The sequence below is a fragment of the Podarcis pityusensis genome (genome assembly GCF_964106645.2).
Source record: "Podarcis pityusensis genome assembly, chromosome: 1".
In the NCBI taxonomy this organism is placed as follows: domain Eukaryota; kingdom Metazoa; phylum Chordata; class Lepidosauria; order Squamata; family Lacertidae; genus Podarcis; species Podarcis pityusensis.
Window position 1 is genome coordinate 119,174,975 of NC_138028.1, and position 20,782 is coordinate 119,195,756.

Here is a 20,782-nt window from a genome sequence, read left to right on the forward strand (position 1 = left end):
GGAGAAAATGACCGTGAGAAAGCCACGGCTGTATATATATATATATAGAGAGAGAGAGAGAGAGATGTAGAGCTCTCTCGGTTTTTTAGCAGAAGAGTTCCTTTTGTCTGAAAGGTGGAGAGGAGCTTTATTTATCTCCTGCAGAGCAAATCCATTGTCTGCTTGCAACAGGATTTATCTGGCTCCAGTTGTTGTTTTTTTAATCAAGAGGACATTTATGTAAGTAACAATGTACCGTATTTTTCGCTCTATAAGACGCACTTTCCCCCTTCTAAAAAGCAAGGGGAAATGTGTGTGCGTCTTATGGAGCGAATGCAGGCGGGAGGCTCTGCTCAGCGCTCCCTTTAAAGAGCCGTGTGGAGCGTGTGTGCGGCTCTTGGGGTCTTTTCCCTCGGGGAAAAGCCCCCAAGAGCTGCACACAGGCGCCACATGCTCTTTAACGGGAGCGCGGCTCTTGGGAGAGCCTTCATCCTGCTGCCCGGGAGAGGCTGTGCGCGGCTATCCCATAAGCCAGGACAGCAAGAGGGATCGCTGCGCAGCGATCCCGCTTGCTGTCCTGGCTTCTGGCTTAGCGCGTAGCTCTTGCGGGAGGTGGGGGAAGGGACAGAGCGTGCGGCTCTGTCTTTTCCTCCACCTCCTGCAAAAGCCCCCAAGAGCCGCGCAGAGCGTGTGTGCGGTGCTTGGGGGCTTTTCCCCGAGGAGGGAGAAGGGCAGCCCATCAGCCCCTCCTCGGGGAAAAGCCCGCATGTGCCACACACATGCTCCACGCAGCTCGTGAAAGGGAGCGCTGAGCAGAGCCTGGGATGCGTACAGGCTCAGCTCAGTGCTCCCTTTAAAGAATCCCCCCCCCTTGCATTCCCCCTCTAAAAAACTAGGTGCATCTTATGGAGCGAAAAATACAGTAAACGCAGGGCCAAATGTGAAACACTTTTGAGCTCCATTGATTTCCATGGGGGAGAGTTAAGCAGGTGCCTAATTCTGTCCCAGTGAAATCAGTGGGAGTTTTAAGTGTTCCATTGTACATTGTATATAGGAAGCTGCCTTTATGCCAGGTCAGTCCATCAAGTTCATTGTTGTCTACACTGACTGGCAACAGCTGTCCAAGGCTTCAGACACAGGTCTCTCCCAGCCCTACCTGCCGAAGCAAGGGGTTGAGCCTGAGACCTTTTGGGTGCAAAGTGAACGCCCCACCACCGACCGAGCTGCCGTCCTTCTCAGAACAATATGTCACCGACATTTTCCAGGACGCATTGATTCCAGTGCAGCTTGAATCTTATTGAAATGCAAGGAGTTCCACTCTAACGCGTTCCTTACTGAAGGGCAGCTGCTCTTTCTGCCACCTCAGTTCTACTGTACCCTTCAGGAACCAGAAATGTAGCCCACCCCCCAAGAGTGGAGAGTAACTGATGCAAAGGCTGGAGGCAGGTAATTTGTTTCTCAGAGAACCGACAGCCGTTTGAATGAATGCTGGCTGCTTTTGGTGAGCACACTTAGCCCAATTTCACCATGGGTTAATTGTTCAAATATACGCTCAGCCTTGGCTTGCTGTTCTTAAAGCGTTAGGGGAAGGTCCCTGCTGAATTGTCAAGCCCGGACCCTGCAAAGGTATTGCATTTTTGTTGTTTACTATTTATTTGTATATCGCCCTTCGTACGTAAAAGTCAGGATGGTTCGCCACATAAAGTGGCATCATAGTGCTTTTAGTACCTTTTTAAAGAGTTGAGTTGAAAAGCATCTGTCTTCCTATGTAGCTTCTGTCCTCACTTTGGTGAAGCAATAGACTCGGTTGTGCTTATGGTTATTATCCATTCTAAGCCAACAAAGGTCCGTATAGTTAAAGCTATGGTTTTCCCAGTAGTGATGTATGGAAGTGAGAGCTGGACCATAAAGAAGGCTGTTCGTCAAAGAGCTGATGCTTTTGAATTCTGGTGCTGGAGGAGACTCTTGAGAGTCCCATGGACTGCAAGAAGATCAAACCGATCCATTCTGAAGGAAATCAGCCCTGAGTGCTCACTGGAAGGACAGATCCTGAAGCTGAGGCTCCAATACTTTGGCCACCTCATGAGAAGAGAAGACTCCCTGGAAAAGACCCTGATGTTGGGAAAGATAGAGGGCACAAGGAGAAGGGGACGACAGAGGACGAGATGGTTGGACAGTGTTCTTGAAGCTACCAGCATGAGTTTGACCAAACTGCGGGAGGCAGTGGAAGACAGGAGTGCCTGGCGTGCTCTGGTCCCTGGGGTCACGAAGAGTCGGACATGACTAAACAACAACAACATCTAAAAGGCCACACCTGAACCATATATGTAGAGCACTATTATGTCACTTTAAGCAACCCTGCTTCTCCCCAGTGAATCCTGGGCACCATGGTTTGAGAAGGGTGCTGACAGTTACAGGCATACCTTGGTTTTCGAACAGCTTAGTTTTGGCTCCCGAACGCCACAAACCCAGAAGTGACTGTTCCAGTTTGCGAACTATTTTTGGAAGCCGAACGTCCGACGGGGCTTCTGATTGGCTGCAGGAGCTTCCTGCAGCCAATCAGAAGCCGCGCCTTGGTTTCCAAACGTTTTGGAAGTTGAACGGACTTCTGGAACGGATCCAAGGTATGACCGTATTCCCATCACAGAGCTGAGTGATTTGAACACCAGTCCCTCTTCCCAGGGAACTCTGGGAACTGTACCTCTGTGAGAGGAATAGGGCTCTCCTAACAACTACGTGGTGGTGTAGCGGGTGGCGCTGTGGGTTAAAGCACAGAGCGTAGGACTTGCTGATCAGAAGGTCGGCAGTTTGAATCCCCGCGACGGGGTGAGCTCCCGTTGCTCGGTCCCTGCTCCTGCCAACATAGCAGTTCGAAAGCACGTCAAAGTGCAAGTAGATAAATAGGTACCACTCCGGCAGGAAGGTAAACGGCGTTTCCGTGCACTGCTCTGGTTTGCCAGAAGCGGCTTAGCCATGCTGGCCACATGACCTGGAAGCTGTACGCCAGCTCCCTCAGCCAATAAAGCGAGATGAGCGCCGCATCCCCAGAGTCGGTCACGACTGGACCTAATGGTCAGGGGCCCCTTTACCTTTACCTTTAACAACTTTCAACACCCTTAACAAACTGCAGCGCCCAGGATTCTGCCAAAGTGCTGTAATAATGCTTTAGATGTATGGTGCAGCTGTGGCCAAAGAGGCCAGAGCCCTCCCCGGGTTTGGATCTGGGAACTCTTAATAACTTCCAGTTGAACAGGCTGGATGGAAATCTCTTCAGCTTGTTACCAAAACCATGGGCAATGAGGCTGTTGACCTCTGCAAACTCTGAATTCAAAGAGGCAGCCCTGGAGTGATGCTGTTCTTACTTCTCCCTGATTAGAAATGGCAGCCCTGTAGATACCCCAGCCTTCGCTTGTCAGTGCACAAACCCACGTTTGGGAAAGGCAACAACTGAGCGAGTTATAGCCGTACCCCAGAGAGAACCTAATCTCGCGTTTGAAGGCCCATTAGAAGCAGCTACAGTTATATGGAAGAGACCCCTCAACCCCGCAAATAAATGTAATTCAAAGGCCTGACACATCTGCTGACTTCTCTCCCCCCCCCAACTTCCCGCCGCCAGCCCCCCCATCCGAAGTCAGCTATAAACTGCTGGGGGCTGCTGTGGTTTCATGAGGAAGCCCACACAGCCTAACGGCAGTATAATTTTTATGAAAATGTATGCACATTTTAAATTAGACTTGAGTTCCTTTTAAAAAAAAAAATTGCTTGAGGATGTTTTCAGGTATGCATTCATTAGGCTATTTCCCCCCCTGCTGCGACATGTGTTCAGTAAGGAATCTTAGCGATTTCTGTTTCGGTAATGAACTTTGATTATTAGGGTTACTAACTTAATATTGTTTTGTACCAAAACATGTTTCTAGCATGGGCAAGTCTTCATTAAGTGCTACCTCTGTCCCTTTTTGCTCAAGGCATTTTAATTTGAAGTGTAGTCCGTCATTCACACCGAGAACATTTGAACATCAAAAGCTGAGCTCATCATTGCCTACTCTTGACTGGCAGAGCATTTCAGAAAGATGTATTTCCCAGCCATATGTGGAGATGTTGGGGTTTGAACCCAGGAATTTTGCTCTCCCACTAAGCTATGATTCTCCCCTTGGGTAGTAGACAAGGAATCCTAAGGGGTTTCTGGCTCTGAATTGCACATCCTCTGCCCCAAGTACTAAAAGAAGAGCGCTACCTGCACAAATGTCTCTGAGCCAATCCGTTGCAGAAAGGCAAATGTTTGAGTGCTTCCCCAGTAAAGCTGACTTTTAAAAAATAAAATATCTATTTAAAAGAAAGTCTTCTCCTCTTGGTCCCAGGGCATTTTAGGGCTTCTTATAGGCAATAACTAGCACCCTAAATAACTAGCACCCTAAAGCAGAGACATCACCTTGCCAACAAAGGTCCATATAGTTAAAGCTATGGTTTTCCCAATAGTGATGTATGGAAGTGAGAGCTGGACCATAAAGAAGGCTGGTCGCCAAAGAATTGATGCTTTTGAATTATGGTGCTGGAGGAGACTCTTGAGAGTCCCATGGACTGCAAGAAGAGCAAACCTCTCCATTCTTAAGGAAATCAGCCCTGAGTGCTCACTGGAAGGACAGATCCTGAAGCTGAGGCTCCAATACTTTGGCCACCTCATGAGAAGAGAAGACTCCCTGGAAAAGACCCTGATGTTGGGAAAGATGGAGGGCACAAGGAGAAGGGGACGACAGAGGACAAGATGGTTGGACAGTGTTCTTGAAGCTACAAGCATGAGTCTGACCAAACTGCGGGAGGCAGTGGAAGACAGGAGTGCCTGGCGTGCTCTGGTCCAGGGGGTCACGAAGAGTCGGACACGACTAAACGACTAAACAACAACAAAGCACCCTAAATTGCACTCTGAAACAGCTGGCGCAATAAAAGGGGCCACATGATCCCAGCACCTTGCCCCAGTCGAGATTTTAGCGCCTGCATTCCTCATGTATTGGAGCTCTTAAGTGCTTTTCAAAGGCAGCCTCACGTCATGTGTGATTCTAGTGCAGCCAAACGGTAAGCGATGCATGTAGGACCGTGGCCAGGTTTGACCCTACCAGGAGTGGGCAGCCCCCTCGGAACTAGGGGGGAATCGCAATAGAGGTGCTGTAGGGATAGAAAGAGAGGGATTCCTTTTATTGGAACAGGGCTGTTGGTTTCTGTGGACGGCGTCTTCGAAGTGGCCGTATTTCCAGAAGGAGCAGGACGATGTAGCTGACCGACGTCGGCTGTACGGAAGCGGAATCACCTAGCTATCTCCTCTGCGTGCTGTTGTTTTTAAGAAACAGGAAAAAAGGGAGGCAGGGACTTAATTACTTTCACAGCATCGTTCCATATATTAGCCAGGTTTAACTTGCCCGCCAACCTTCTATACAGTGGTACCTCGGGTTAAGAACTTAATTGGTTCCGGAGGTCCGTTCTTAACCTGAAACTGTTCTTAACCTGAGGTACCACTTTAGCTAATGGGGCCTCCTGCTGCCGCCACATGATTTCTGTTCTCATCCTGGAGCAAAGTTCTTAACCTGAGGTACTATTTCTGGGTTAGCGGAGTCTGTAACCTGAAGCATCTGTAACCTGAAGGGTCTGTAACCTGAAGCGTCTGTAACCCGAGGTACCACTGTACTTGTCAGGCTGCAAGGAGCAGCCCAGGGCAAACAGTTGACCGTGCATCCTTTTTTGTAAGAAGCCCCATTGAGAGGATGGAGTGATGTGCTGGGGGAAAAAATTCCCCAAGATCCCTAAAAGCAGAGGGCGCTTAATGTGCACTTGCCTGAGAAAGTTAGCACAAATTTCTGGAGCTTAGCTGGGAGAAGGGAGTGTGAGCACCTAGAAGTGGTCTCCTAAAAGCAATCTGCGTCAAAGGACAATGTTTTCAGTGTGGGGAAAAGTTTTGGTCCGGGACGCTGACTGTTTTCAGCAAGAGGAAGCGGGTGTTGGGGGCAGGGCTGAAGCGCCCCCCCTTCCCCCTTTGTGTCTTGTGCCTCACGGGTGGAATTGGAAAGGGCAAGAGGTCTCCTCTTCCAGGGTCACTTGTGCATTTCCTTCCGCCTCTGGCATGTCAGAAGGTGTTTGCTGTGGGATCTCAGACTGCATCTCTTCTCTCATAACCTTTGCTGTCAGCTTGAGTTTTTTTGCATTTGTTCCTCGTGGAGACTTTATTTTACATGACGTTAAGGTTAAGCAAGGGAGCTTGAATTGTTCGTACTCCTGATCTGTATGAATAACCTCCATTCAGGATTGAATTTGTCATGTTGCTGCCCCAAAAGGTGTCTGTCATAATTTAGGAACCATTTTCTGCGTGTAGAATAGCTGGGCTTGTCTCGGGCTTATTATTTGGACACTGTATTTGAATGGAGCCGTTGTTTATAGCACAGCCTGCCAATGCGCTCTCAGAATGTCTGCATAGATTCTTTTTTCCAGGGTGTTCCGCCCCCTCCCCGCTGAGGGTTTGGAACCAAGTTTCCTTGGTCTCCCTTCCTTAATAAATTTCAGTTTCTAAAGCAGTGATAACACCCATGCTGCTACCATAGCCATTACTACAGTGGGGCATCTGTTGGGTGCCAGTATTATGCAACATGCTGCACAGAGCCTGAGTCAAGTCATGTTTCTCCAGAGGGGCAGGGATGCGGGTGGCGCTGTGGTCTAAACCACTGAACCTCTTGGGCTTGCCGGTCAGAAGGTCGGCGGTTCAAATCCCTGCGATGGGGTAAGCTCCTGTTGCTCTGTCCCAGCTCCTGCCAACCTAGCAGTTCAAAAGCACGCCAGCGCAAGTAGATAAATAGGTACCGCTGTGGCGGGAAGGTAAACGGCGTTTCCATGCGCTCTGGCTTCTGTCACAGTGTCCTGTTGCGCCAGAAGCGGTTTAGTCATGCTGGCCATGTGACCTGGAAAGTTGTCTCTGGACAAACGCCAGCTTCCTTGGTCTGAAAGCGAGATGAGTGCCGCAACCCCATAGCCGCCTTTGATTGGACTTAACCGTCCAGGGGTCCTTTACTTTTACCTTGTCCAGAGGGGTTCCGGTTCCACCTTAACAAAATACCTTCACTGATCATATTAAGGATCATTCCTTAATCTAAGGAATGGAACTCTGGAACAAATTATTCCACAGTTCAGCCACTGATCCAGGATGGAAAGTTTTGGGCTTCCGGATTAATCCAGTCAAGTCATTGCACAATGAGAACGGCTTACTCTCATGCAATGGAACTTCCCCTCCCTCTCCGTCCCCCCCCCCCACTTACCTAAATCTACTCCTGAGTGTAGGCAGACCCCCCCCCAAGAGCAGATTAAGGGGCAGTGCGGGCAGGGGGCAGAACGAAAAAATCCATTTACACAGGAAGAAGTGTTTCTGCTAATGCAATGGCTTTATTTGTTTCTTTAGAAAATCCATAAACATGTCGCTGAAAAATAAATTCCCCCGAGCTTCCGTATGCAACATGACTAAAACATGTGAGCCAGTTAAAAACAAGTATGCATAAAGCCATCTTTTTTTAAAGTTCAAAAAGTACATAATGTGCACTAAACATGGTGAGACGTAAATAAAAGAGAAAAGGAGAAAGAGAACCTGTGTTTAACCTATTACAGTATTTGTAAGAATGGATTCCAAATATCGTTGAATTTGTCCATGGCACGTCTTCGTTTATATGCAAGATGTTCATATGTTGCGAGTTTGTATAAATCTTCAATCATAGAAGGGAGCCACATTTTTATTTTTCCAATTCACCAGTATCAAAGATGCATAAAACCATCTTTAAAAACCAGGGTAAAATCAGTGAAGCTTTTAAAATAAGTGTAACTAACTTGTGTGTCTGGATAAGCTTGCTGAAATTAAAACCTTTTCATCAAGCATGTAAAAATAAATAAATAGAGAAGCCACACCTTCCTAATGTCAAGTGGCAGGGAGTTCCAGAGCACAGATGCTGCCACACCCAAGGAACGACTCGTCGCAGATGCGGAACGGCCATTGTGTGGCATTTGTAAAAGTGCGAGTTCCACAGACCAAAGTGAACAAGTGGACACATTTAAGGCAATCCTTGAAGTAAACTGGTCTATAGCAGCAAAGCAGATAAGCCTATGTCAACTTTGAACTTGGCCTGGTAACATGACATTGGTCAGTGCAGCCCTCTGTGTGCTGCAGTTCTTGCGGCCGGATCCTTCCTCCCAAGTACTTGGAGATGTGTGCATCTTCAGTCCATGGGACTTAAGTTTTGTCACCTCTTGGAATAGGTAGGAGAATGAGCCCAAGTCCTTGTAGTTCCTCAAGCAGCTGACGGTTGCTGTCGGAGCAGGCAGTCTTGCCAACTTTTGGGGTATGTATTTTGGGACACACAGAATAGTTTTGTGTGCAGGACTCGTGGCCGCATACTTAGTCATGTGCACAGGCAGGAAAGACGTGCACACATTTTCGGAGGTGCTTTGAAAGTTCACTGTGAGGGACTCTGCGGTGGGGCAATTGGCTGAAGTCAGAATTTGCAATATTTCCCATGCGTTTCCCCTCTGACCTCACACATGACAGCCTAGGACTGCGGCCTCATCACAGAGCCTTAGACAAGATTGTGCATTTTAATTAAAAGAAATAAGCTACATTGTGCTTCTCAGGCCATCAACACGGTTCTGAAGTCCAAAAAACCTGAATCTACTGATACAGGTTCCATCAGTCAAAGCTGCATTTTTTCTGAAATCCTGTCCCTTTAAAGAGCTTGCTGCTGTTCGTGCACATGCAAAACACCATTTCAACCGCTTTCCACGAAAGGAACTGGGGAAGTTAATTGGGCCGTGATTGGCTTCTCCCTCCCTCTCCTTCGAAAATAAAAATGTTTATGAATTGATCTATTTGACTTTTTTTACAGGGTTATTTTGCCAGCCCTGCAGGAACTCTAATTTCTAAAAGATTAAAAATAAAAACAAAACAACGCCTTGCAAAACAGAATTTCCTGTATATACAGGCACCACAGTAAACTCCGGTGAACCAATCTCAAATGACTAGTCTGGCCAAATTCAATTTCTATTCCTTTTTTGAAGTGTGTGTGTGTGTGTGTGTGTGTGTGTGTGTGTGAGTGATTTCTACAAGAAATATCTTTAATGACTCAATGAACAAATCTACACCTTTCAAGTCAGTTTTGCCTTGTTTTTTCTAATGGGAGGGGAAGAGAAAATATTTTGCAAAATGCTTAGGCTATCAATGTGTCATCAGTTACACAGCTCAAACAAACTGCTGGCTACAATGCCCACAACTAGGGCTGGGCGAGATATTGTCCAAAACCAAAATTATGATATTGGTTTCGTAATGTTTGACCTAGCGATATATTGCAAATCGTGATGGGTGGGTGGGTGCTTGGTCTGAAAGCGAGATGAGCGCCGCACCCCATAGTCACCTTTGGCTGGACTTAACCATCCAGGGACGTGGGTGGCGCTAGGGACCTGGGTGGCGCTGTGGGTTAAACCACAGAGCCTAGGACTTGCCGATCAGAAGGCCGGCGGTTCGAATCCCCACGACGGGGTGAGCTCCCGTTGCTTGGTCCCTGCTCCTGCCAACCTAGCAGTTCGAAAGCACATCAAGGTGGAAGTAGATAAATAGGTACCGCTGCAGCGGGAAGGTAAACGGCGTTTCCGTGTGCTGCTCTGGTTCGCTAGAAGCAGCTTAGGCATGCTGGCCACATGACCCGGAAACTGTACGCCGGCTCCCTCGGCCAGTAAAGCAAGATGAGCACTGCAACCCCAGAGTCGGCTACGACTGGACCTAATGGTCAGGGGTCCCTTTACCTTTACTTTAACCATCCAGGGGTCCTTTAGCTTTTACCTTTTTAGGCACTGAAACTACCTTGGTTGCCCTTAAGATGACCTATGCCAAGGGAGAGATGGCAGGGGTATATGACACTGCCGATAGCCACACGGGGGCATTTTGCGGAGAGATCATGGTTGTGGAGGAAAGGATTTTAAATTTCTTCTTTTGTGGTGCTGTGCTGGTGAAAATCTCTCCCCCCCCCCCAATTTCCCAGAGCCTATTATTATAATTTTAAAGCGAAGTGTCGCAGCCAGCATTACATCCAGGTTTAATTTTGGTAAAGGCAGACAAGCCGTTTCCAAGTAGGCGGATCGGTCCAGCCGTCTGTCCCATGATGACCCCTGCACTTTTTCCAGAAGTGAAGGGTGGTTAGACCTATAGCGGGCCAAGGGAAAGTCTAAACATGTCACTTCCCAGTACGTTTACATGCTTCTGGAGCGAAACTGTCACGTTGAATCGCCCTGTGAAATTTTGAAATGCCGCTTGGTGAATGTCTGAGGTTAAAACGCACAACTTGGGAGAGAGCAGTTCATGCAGCAAACCTCCTGTGAGGGACGGGGCTTGCGCTCTTGCTAATGAAATATAAAACAACTTGACAGCTGTTAAATTTGTGTCACACCCAGGTTGGGGAAACTGGTAATATCAATCTGTTTCTGTCTGTATCTTCCCCCGCACCTTTTCTTTTTTTTTTTTTAAATATATAATTTTTACTATAACAGATGTGGTAATGGAGGTGTGCCCATTATTCACTCTGAAACAATGAATTTCCATTTTAAATGGTAAAAAGCTCCCCTAGTCAAGCCTAAGAGCCCTGCCAATTATTTACAGTAGCAAAAGCCAATTTTCATTCAGCTCACCTTTTGCCATCACTCAAAATCATTAAACACTGACAAGCACAACAGCAATTAATGCTCCCTTCCAACAGTGATGGTGCCTATTTATATTTCTTAGTCACTTTGCTCGCAGAAATGACCCAAAGCGACTTACAATGCAGTAGAAACGCTGAAACAGCCAACTCTCCCATTAAAAACCTAAAACGCACATTTATACGAATCAAAGCCTGCTGTTCTGTTGCCACCCTGCAGACCTCTTGCGGAGCACAGAAGGGCCTCAGGTGATGACTGCAGAGTTTGGACGGCTGGTTCTTGTTGGGAGAGGCTGGCGGCGAAGTATCGGGAGCAAAACCTGCCCTTTGAACGGAGCCTGGAAACTATTCAGTAGCCAGTGCGATCGTGCCAGAATTGGAGCTATACATTTGGGCTGCCCTGCACGGTTGACAGTCCAACTGCTGGACTCCGCAGCAGCTGCACTTTCCGAACTCGCTTCAAGGCCAGCCCCACATATTGCAGTGATCCAGCCTAGAGGTTGCCAGAACATAGGCAACAGAAGTTAGGCTTTCCCTGTCCAGAGAAGGTCCCAGTGGGGCCACCGGTCAAAGCTGACGGAAGGCGCAGTGATAGCCGGGCCTTTTCACTCTTGTCTTTTATTCCGCCGTAGTCTTTTGTTCCACGTTAGTGGAGGAAGTCTATCGATGAGCAAGAGTCCAGTGGCTGAGTGGAGGGTCGCCCTTGATGGCATTGATAGCCTGCCCCTCCTTCCTGAAGAATGGAATAAATTTAATGATTATTTAGTTAAATTTGTTAAGTTAAACTAACTGGAAATAGCTTGCAGATACTTAATAGGCTTAGGATTTTATTTATGTTAAGTGATGAATTAATATGTTTAATTCTATAAGGTGAAGATTTAAGGATGTTAATGTTAAAGTTAAATTTCATAAAAATTGGGATTTGGAAAACCGTTAAAAGGACATGCAATGAAATTCAACCAAGGGGAAGCGAGGAAGTCACTTAACAAAGTTAATAACTGTAATTTTTAAAAAGGCTATGATTTATGTTTGTTTGTCTTGTGTGTTTGTTTGTTTGTTTGTTTGTTTGTTTGTTTGTAATATTGTGAAAACCAATAATTTTTTTGGCAATGATAATCTGCCCCTCCATCCAGCAGCCGTGTACTTGCACAGTGCTGGTTGCCATAGCCTCACCACCTCCTGGTGAAATGCTCTTCCTTCCTTTACCTGTCATTTTGCCATGGCTGTTGGTGGTTTTGGCTAGTGAACTGCACTTCTGCTGCTGCCGTGACATCAGCAGCAGCTAGCCAGTCATGTGCCTCTGGTTGTCTGCGCTTTCAGAATGCGCTTTCCTGTGTTAGGCTGCGTGCAAAATTGCAAACCCCACTAAGACTGGGTGAGCTGCTCTCCGGCTTTCCACCTGCTTATTTGTTCCGTACCAAGAAGAAGGAAAGCACGGCATAATAGACATTTGTTTATTATTGCAATTTCAACTAAAGCATGGTGGGCTGCCCTAAAACATTGGCTCAGGATTTCAGCGTTTCATCTAGGGAAGGGTTTGTACCAACACCTGACCAATGAGGAGTTTGTCAGCAAATGGCAGAAAACCATGGCTAGAAAAGCCACCTCTATTGGTCTGTCACCCCCCCCCAACTGTATTACCTGGCTTATGAAGGCGCCCAAAAGGTTTTAAAGCAAAGATTATGGGACAATGTACACAGTGACTTGCGATCTCGATCACACGCAGTCTGTAGTCCGCTGGCAGTAGGAGTACAATATGGGCATGTCTTTAAGTTAACATCTTACATTAAAAACCTGACAGTACCAAATTATAGAAGGCTTTTCACCAAAGCCAGACTAAACGTCTTTCCCTCTGCAGTGTTGGATGGCAGGTTGAGAGGAGGTCCCTATCAGGACAGACCTTGCTTGTGTGCTCAAGACACCGATTCCATAAAACATAGTTTGCAGCACTGTGCAAAGTATGAGCAAGCCAGGGCTGAACTGATATCACTCTTGCTGGTACCTTTCCCGGGAAAATCAGAGGCTCACCATGTCAGGTTCCTATTGGAAGACTGGACAAATGCTAGAACATTAGCAGAGGCAAAGTTTTTATCGGTGGTTGCAAGAACCAAGGATCCCAATCTTTTGAACAAAATGCTTGTTTAACCTGGAGGTAGGCTGTATGAATCGTGCATTGCTTTGTAACGATTTGTGGGGTGTCTGGACTGTAATAAAGATTGATTTGATTTGATATTATTGTTGTTGTCACTGTTAATTTTTACTCGTTGCTTCCCTTGCACGCAGGGACGGAGGAAGGGTGTGTGTGGTGGGGGCAGGCCGCCCTAGGTGTCACCACTGGGGGGGGTGACAAAATGCTGGGCGGCACTCACCGTGGGGCCTGCAGTGCGCCCGAGCCACGTGTCTCTCCTGGGGGTGACGCGGTGGCTTGGGTCCCCACAGGCTCCACACAGCCCCAAACGGTCCACCCGCTGCCTCCCCCTCAGTTGTAGGGCAGCTGAGCGGGAGGAGACAGGCAGACTCCTCTGAGGCCCCACGGAGCGTCCTGTCCCGGCTCGCCCCGCCCCACAGGTGGCTGGCCCCGCCCCCGGTCGCAGGGCATGTGTGCCACCCAAGGCGCCCGATCAGCTTGCTCCGCCGCTGCTTGCATGTGACACAATGTACAAACACCATAGAAACGCATTTATACAAATTAAAAAGGCAGGTCAACTGTCTGTACATTCTGTGATGGTTGACAAAGATTTTATACTGCTTTTCAGCTTATTCAAGTTACAGGATTGGCTTAGGGGCTGGGGAATATTTGTCTTCTGAACTAAAACACACCATACAGAACCCGCTAGGCAGAGGACCATCGGAATAAAAGCAGGCGGCTGAGAGTGGATGTCGGTGGTCCCCCCCCCTTGTGATGCCCCACTTTTGAATGCCTTCTCAATATTCATCAACTGCAAAAACTGTAGCAGCTCTGATCCCTAGAATAACAGCTAGCGAAGCGAACCTTAAGTTGCCTAAAGCCGTTGCCCGATACTCAATGTGGATGCAGTGGCGTAGCGTGGGGGGTGCAGGGGGGGGCCGGCCGCACCGGGCGCAACATCTGGGCGGGGGCGCGCTCACACTCGCAGCTCTCTGCCCCTACCTGGCTCACTCACTCACTCTCACTGCAGTGCTGGCTGTGCGAATCCGATCCGAGCCGCTGGGTCGCCGCCCACTGTGGAGGGGGTGGGTGCCAGGCGTGCGGTGCGGAGAGAGAGCGAGGGACTATCTGGGGGAGGGACAGTGCAGCGGCCGCCCAGCGCAGCGCTGAGCGCGGGAGAGAACCACACCAGACCAGACCAGGCAGCAGCAAGAAGAAGCTGGCAGCGGCGGCAGGTTAGGGGTTAGGGGGCGCAAATTACTTGCCTTGCCCCGGGTTAGGGGGCGCAAATTACTTGCCTTGCCCCGGGTGCTGACAACCCATGCTACGCCACTGTGTGGATGCGAGTTCTTAAGTGTTGGAAAGATCACGTGTGGATTTTGGGGTTCTTTGGGGGGGAAAATCTCTTAACATTGTGTTGTGTTCTGCTCTCGCAGGCAGGAGGGTCTCAGGTCATCTTCACGAATCCCCTGGAGATTGTCAAGATTCGGCTGCAAGTGGCAGGAGAAATCACCACAGGGCCGAAAGTTAGAGCCCTCACCGTTCTAAAGGACTTGGGGCTTTTCGGTCTTTACAAGGTGTATATTTTCTCTCTTTCTACATTCCACTCGCTCAGATTTGTGTGTGTGTGTGTGTGTGTGTAAATCTTTTCAAATTTGAAAACAATCTCTGCCTGCAGGGTAGCCCCATGGTTGAAAATGGAGAGAAACCCACATTTATATTAGTGGCAGTGGGATGTACAAAAACACTCCCTCGCTTTCTTCCACGGGCTTTTATCCCGAGCCGTAGGGAGTCATGGCTCTGGGGACCCGCTGGCTTCTGGCACAGATCGTTTCAGTGGGAAGAGGTGGTGGGGTGTGTTGTAGAGGGAGAAAAAGTTTCCTCGCCTTTCCCTTTTGTGTTTATTATGGCAGCCCACATAGCCTTAGCATTTATTTCGTGTCTCCGCTATCTCTATTGTTACATTCACAGCGGGCTGCTCTCTTTGTCTTAATCACACGGCGGCGGCGCAACAGTAGTGTAGTTTAGCAGAATTCAGATCTTTAAGAAGTTAAGTGATGGGATTTGTCAATAATGAATTCGTTTTGTGAAGGGAGGGGGGAGGAATAAAACCCACAACCAACCCAGCGAGGCCCATACCGTACTGTACTTTTAGCAGAATGCCAGTAAACAGATCCTTTCCCTGCAGCTCTACTTACTTCCATCATTACAGATCAGAGGTAATGGAGCGGAAGCTATTAGTTTTCTTAAACTCGGAAGACTATTTCTTCCGACACCCTTCATGACGGCAAGAGACTAATACGTAAATTCGGCAGATGCAGGCAGCTGGGCTCCCGAGAAACAGTGTTAACGCGTTTCTTTGTGCACAGAATTTGGTTCTGGAGTCGCAGCTTCCATCCAGAAGTTAGGACATCAGGAACTGCATAGCTATAGCACTTTCCTAAAGGTGTTTTAATACACAGAACAAGATTTCACTGCAGTTGGGTGGCTGGTATTTTTCCTTGTCACACTTTCCTTGTCACACGTGTCTTAAAAGAGGGTGTGAGCGGGTTGCTAAAAATGAATCCCAGATTAATTTGAATTGAGCGAATGGATTTAGGAGGCAGATTATAAATCATTTGGGGATTTAAAGGGGGGGGGCACAAAGACAATGTGCATGGCTTTGATTCCACCGCTACAAGCTGTGCTAATGGACTTGACCATTAGAATCATAGAATTGTACTGTTGGAAGGGACCACAAGGGTCATCTAGTCCAACCCCCCTGCAATGCAGGAATCTTTTGCCCCATGTGAGACTCAAACCCATGACCCTGAAATTAAGAGTCTCATGATCTACCAATTTTCCTGTCGGCGCTGAGCCTGTTCCGGGGTGGCAGTAGAGAGGTTGCTACATACTGATGATAGGAGGTATCAATTGGATCATCACAAGTAGACTCTCCTGCCCATAGAATTCAGAAGGACAGTGGCCATAAACAAAGCCCAGAGATGCCTTCTTCCACTGCACACACTGCCAGAAAACAAAGCATTCTGACTTTCAACCAAAGTGGTGGTTCTCCTTTTTCAGTCTGACGGCTGTGGGTGATTGGTACTTAAAGTCTTTGAGCATCTCCAATAGATCTTGCAGCCAAGGACTCATATAGTCTGAGCGTTGGGTCTTTTCTTGCTGTTGACGCTGAAGGTTCTCTTCCACGTTCAGCTGTCTCTGTTTGCCCCATTGTAAAGAGCCCTGCACCCTCAGTTGTAATATTTGTTCACGGAGCCACAATAGCATTTTCTCTGCCAGGACGTTCCTGTTCAGACATGGCAGGGGGAGTGGGAGGGAATGCAAACATGTATTTTATTCATTGCATTTTCCCTGCCCTCACTTTCATGAACCCAAGAAAATAAATATATTGAGAGATCCAAAAATGCAACCAATACTTAAAATGTTGCAATCTTTTGGTTTAATAATATTGATAATAATGATGATGATGATGATGATGATAATAATAAATTTATTATTTATACCCCGCCCACCTGGCTGGGTTTCCCCAGCCACTCTGGGTGGCTTCCAACCAAATATTAAAAGCAATACAGCGTCAGACATTAAAAACCTCCCTAAACAGGGCCACCTTCTGTTGTCATTTAAAAGTAAAGTAGTTGTTTATTGCCTTGACATCTGCTGGGAGGGCATTCCATAGGGCAGTCGCCACTACCGAGAAGGCCCTCTGCCTGGTTCCCTGTAACCTCACTTCTCGCAGGGAGGGAACTGCCAGAAGGCCCTTGGAGCTGGACCTCAGCGTCCGGGTTGGAGACGCTCCTTCAGGTATACTGGGCTGAGGCCATTTAGGGCTTTATAGGTCCGCCTTAACACTTCGAATTGTGCTCAGAAACGTACTGGGACATCATTGGCGAAGCGCCCATGATTTGGCATCAAATACACCCCCAGCAATACTGCAGCGAAAGCGCTCGACTCAAGAGCAATCGCCAGTAAAAGCCTAGCAAAATAAACACGTTTTTAAATTCCCATTGGAACATAGGCAATTGAGCGCCAATTGAATCTCAGGAGGGAAGGAATTCCCCAGCCAGGGTGTCACCACCAAAAAGGCCGGATCCCAGGGCATAGCATAATGTACCTATACTATAGACAGAACCACAAGGCAGCTTCAAACCGGTGTTGCCCACATCTCAGGGCTGAGGCTAGGGCGTCGTCCAGATCCCCTCTTTGCGCCTGGATAGTTCCCGAGCCTTGTGTGTAGAGGCAGTTTGAATTTATCCTGTGTGTCTATAACTTGTTTGCACTTTCCCCCCTTATTCACGTGACAGGGTGCCAAAGCATGTTTCCTCCGAGATATTCCCTTTTCTGCAATCTATTTTCCTGTGTACGCTCATTGTAAACTGATGCTTGCAGATGAAAATGGCCACGTGGGAGGATTTAATCTGCTTGCAGCTGGTGCTATCGCAGGTAACATTTTACGGTGTGATTTGCAGGCAGCTCTCCTTCTCTCACGTACCTCTCCCCCTCCCCACTTGCCAAACCTGTCCCCTCTCCTTCTCTCACGTACCTCTCCCCCTCCCCACTTGCCAAACCTGTCCCCTTTCCTAGCAATCGTTAATATTCATCAGAGCCAGGGATAGGAAGCTAATACACTATTGTATCTAGCTTAATCTAAATTTGATCACTTTTATCCTTGGTGGGAGGTAGTGTAATTTTGACGAGAGCTAATTACATTTGCATAATGTGGATAAACAGCTTAATGCAGCTCAGCAACTTGTAGTCAAATTTGTACTGTTGGCCTCAATAGGGGAGTTGCGATTGTTTCAAAGCTCTCAATGTGGGAGGCTTGGCGTTTAAAATCTCAAGGAAACATACAGAGGCAAGTTTTTAAAAATTATCTTGTCTGGTTTTCCTTCATTTGGGAAGGAGTTGACATCATATATAGAACAAGAGTGTGTTTTAGAGGTTGAAATTCAAAATTATTCTTTTGGGAGAGCCAAAATTCACTTCATCTGCAACTTGTTTGAAGGAGAAGCCATTAAAATAGTTCACATAAGCATTTATTTGAAGCAGAAAGCAATTTTATGGCGCAGTCCTTCTTTCCTGTGCCCCTGGGTGGGAAGGCGTTTGTTCAGAGATTTCTGCTAAAGCCTCTGCTCCCCTTCCCATTGCTGGATCTGTCAGGCCTGTTGCCATTCAGACAGCCACAACACATGGTGTCCGATCATTGCTGATTATGTGACTTTGTGTATGGGTTATTTACCAGCTTCACGCTTTATGCCAGAGTACATTTCGCCACATGGGTATTTGAAGCCCTAAACAGCTCCACCCCCATCGTTGAGCCTGGACACTGAGGTCCAGCTCCGAGGGCCTTTTGGCGGTTCCCGCCCTGAAAGAAGTGAGGTTACAGGGAACCAGGCAGAGGGCCTTCTCGGTAGTGGCACCCACCCTGTGGAACGCCCTCCCATCAAATGCCAAGGAAAGAAACAACTATCTGACTTTGAGAAGATGTGAAGGCAACCATGTATCGGGAAGTTTTTAATGTTTGATGTTTTACTGCGTTTCATTTTTTTTCACTTGTTGAAAGATGCCCAGAGCACCTGGGGCAACCCAGTCAGATGGGCGGCATGTAAATAATAAACTATTATTATAATTATATTGAATGTACTCTGGCATAAAGCGTTAAGCTGCACAAGAGGAAAGAAGCTGCTGCCGTTGGCTTTTGGTTTTGTTACAAATGTGACTTCAGCCGTTTTTCGTATTCATATTCTTTGGCGTTAGAAAGGTTTCTGCCCGTCTCTGTGTTAAACTAAACACTCATTTCTCCTGAAAAGGTGTGCCTGCTGCTTCCTTGGTGACCCCTGCTGATGTCATCAAGACGAGACTGCAAGTGGCGGCTCGCGCTGGTCAGACGACGTACAATGGAGTTGTTGACTGCTTTGGAAAGATACTTCGAGAAGAAGGCCCCGCAGCTTTCTGGAAAGGAGCCGCAGGTAAGGAAAAGAGGTGGGGTGTGTGGGTACGTTTGTAACTTCTGTTTTAATTTAAAGAAGACTAGAGAGTCCCAAGGCTCGCAACCATTTAAATACCTGCTCAGTAAAGCTTGTGCTTCTTCTGTTCAACAGCACGAGTGTTCAGATCTTCACCCCAGTTTGGCGTCACTCTAGTGACCTATGAACTTTTGCAGCGCTGGCTCTATGTTGATTTTGGAGGCATGTAAGTACAGTTTACCATCCTCTAAACCAGGCTTCCTCAACCTCAGCCCTCCAGATGTTTTTGGCCTACAACTCCCATGATCCCTAGCTAGCAGGACCAGTGGGCAGGGATGCTGGGAATTGTAGTCTCAAACATCTGGAGGGCTGAGGTTGAGGAAGCCTGCTCTAAACCAAGCGCAGGGAACCTGTGGCCCTTGCTACAATGTTCAACTTGCACCTTTCATCAGCCTCAGCCAGCATGGGCAAGGATGATAGAAGATGGGGTCCAACAACATCTGGAGAACTACAGGTTCCCACATCCCTTCTTGGCTGGTGAAAAATGGCCTGGTACATTTAGATTAAATTGTGTTTCTAAATATAAACAGGGGACTTCAGCAACCTACAATATAATCTTTACTCTTCAACACTCCGGTGGTCTTAGCGTAAGGTTGAGACACTGTGACACAGAACAGGCAGGTGATGCGCTACAAGAAATATAGGGAATCTGTGGCCATCCATATGTTGTTATTGTTGGACTCCAACTCAGCCCCAGCCAGCATAGTCAATGATCAGGGTTGGTGGAGAAGTGTCTGCACCATCCAGCAGTTCCTCAGCTTTTCTCCCTTCAAGCTTAGAATTTCTGCATTTTTAAACTAAGAGTCCACTGGGATGCGGGTGGCGCTGTGGGTTAAGCCACAGAGCCTAGGACTTGCCAATCAGAAGGTCGGCGGTTCGAATCCCCATGACGGGGTGAGCTCCTGTTGCTCAGTCCCTGCTCCTGCCAACCTAGCAGTTCAAAAGCACGTCAGAGTGCAAGTAGATAAATAGGTACCGCTCCGGCGGGAAGGTAAATGGCGTTTCCGTGCACGGCTCTGGTTCACCAGAAGCGGCTTAGTCATGCTGGCCACATGACCTGGAAGCTGTATGCCGGCTCCCTCGGCCAGTAAAGCGAGATGAGTGCTGCAACCCCAGAGTCGGCCACGACTGGACCTAATGGTCAGGGGTCCCTTTACCTTTAAACTAAGAGTCAGAATCCAAGTCAAAGCTTATGGCCAATTTACTGCCTTTGGCTGGTGGCATTCAAGGTATATACGATGAATCCTAGAAGAACCCTGTGGTGTCGGCTGTTAAAAAGATTCAGGCCTTGGTTGATGTAAGCCATCATGCAAAAGGGTGTTTCATGGGGAGAGAAAAAGCCCAGTGAACAACACCTGACCCAGTCCTAGCTATTTCAGATCTGCATATGCATTCCCTAATTGAGTGATCTGTTGGATCAGCTCTGAGTACCTGGTCTAGATTCATGCCCAGCAACACTCAACACTGTTAAAACTGACAAAGAGATGCATGGATGGGCCGAGATCATGAGTGTAATGCTTCAAGTATGGGCAGGGAACCTGTATGGGCTGGTGGTCCAAATCTTTATTTGCCCGTGGGCTTACTTTGACAGGTGGGTGGAGCCATCTGTCATGGATGCTTTGGCTGAGATTCCTGCATTGCAGGGGGTTGGACTAGATGACCCTTGGTGTCCCCTTCCAGCTCTACAATTCTGTGTCAAGTGACTGGGGTGCGGGTGGTTTCACCTGTCGAATTTGATTTGCAATAGTGTGGTTGCTTCAGCAGCACGTTCCCCACAAGGAACATGCTAGCAAAGCAGTACCCAGAGCAGAACTGAAACACCCCCTCCACAGTGGTTATGGGGAAATTGCCTTACAGGCCATATTGGACTAACAGGTAGGTCAAGATTTGCCCCGCAGGTTTCCCACCCCTGCCTTAAAGAAATAGCGTTATGCTGATGTAACCTGAAC

General features: G+C 47.8%; 1 protein-coding gene across 3 annotated transcripts in view; it reads left to right on the forward strand.

Annotated features, from left to right (window-relative positions):
• The window catches only part of SLC25A12 (solute carrier family 25 member 12), a 58,735-nt gene that overhangs the window by 37,327 nt on the left and 626 nt on the right, over positions 1–20,782 (forward strand). For all 3 annotated transcript variants that reach the window (XM_081024113.1, XM_081024114.1, XM_081024115.1), the window contains exons 14-17: positions 14,244–14,384; positions 17,112–17,250; positions 18,618–18,776; positions 18,909–18,999. In XM_081024113.1, the coding sequence (XP_080880239.1) occupies positions 14,244–14,384; positions 17,112–17,250; positions 18,618–18,776; positions 18,909–18,999 (530 nt within the window). The remainder of the gene's footprint in view (positions 1–14,243; positions 14,385–17,111; positions 17,251–18,617; positions 18,777–18,908; positions 19,000–20,782) is intronic.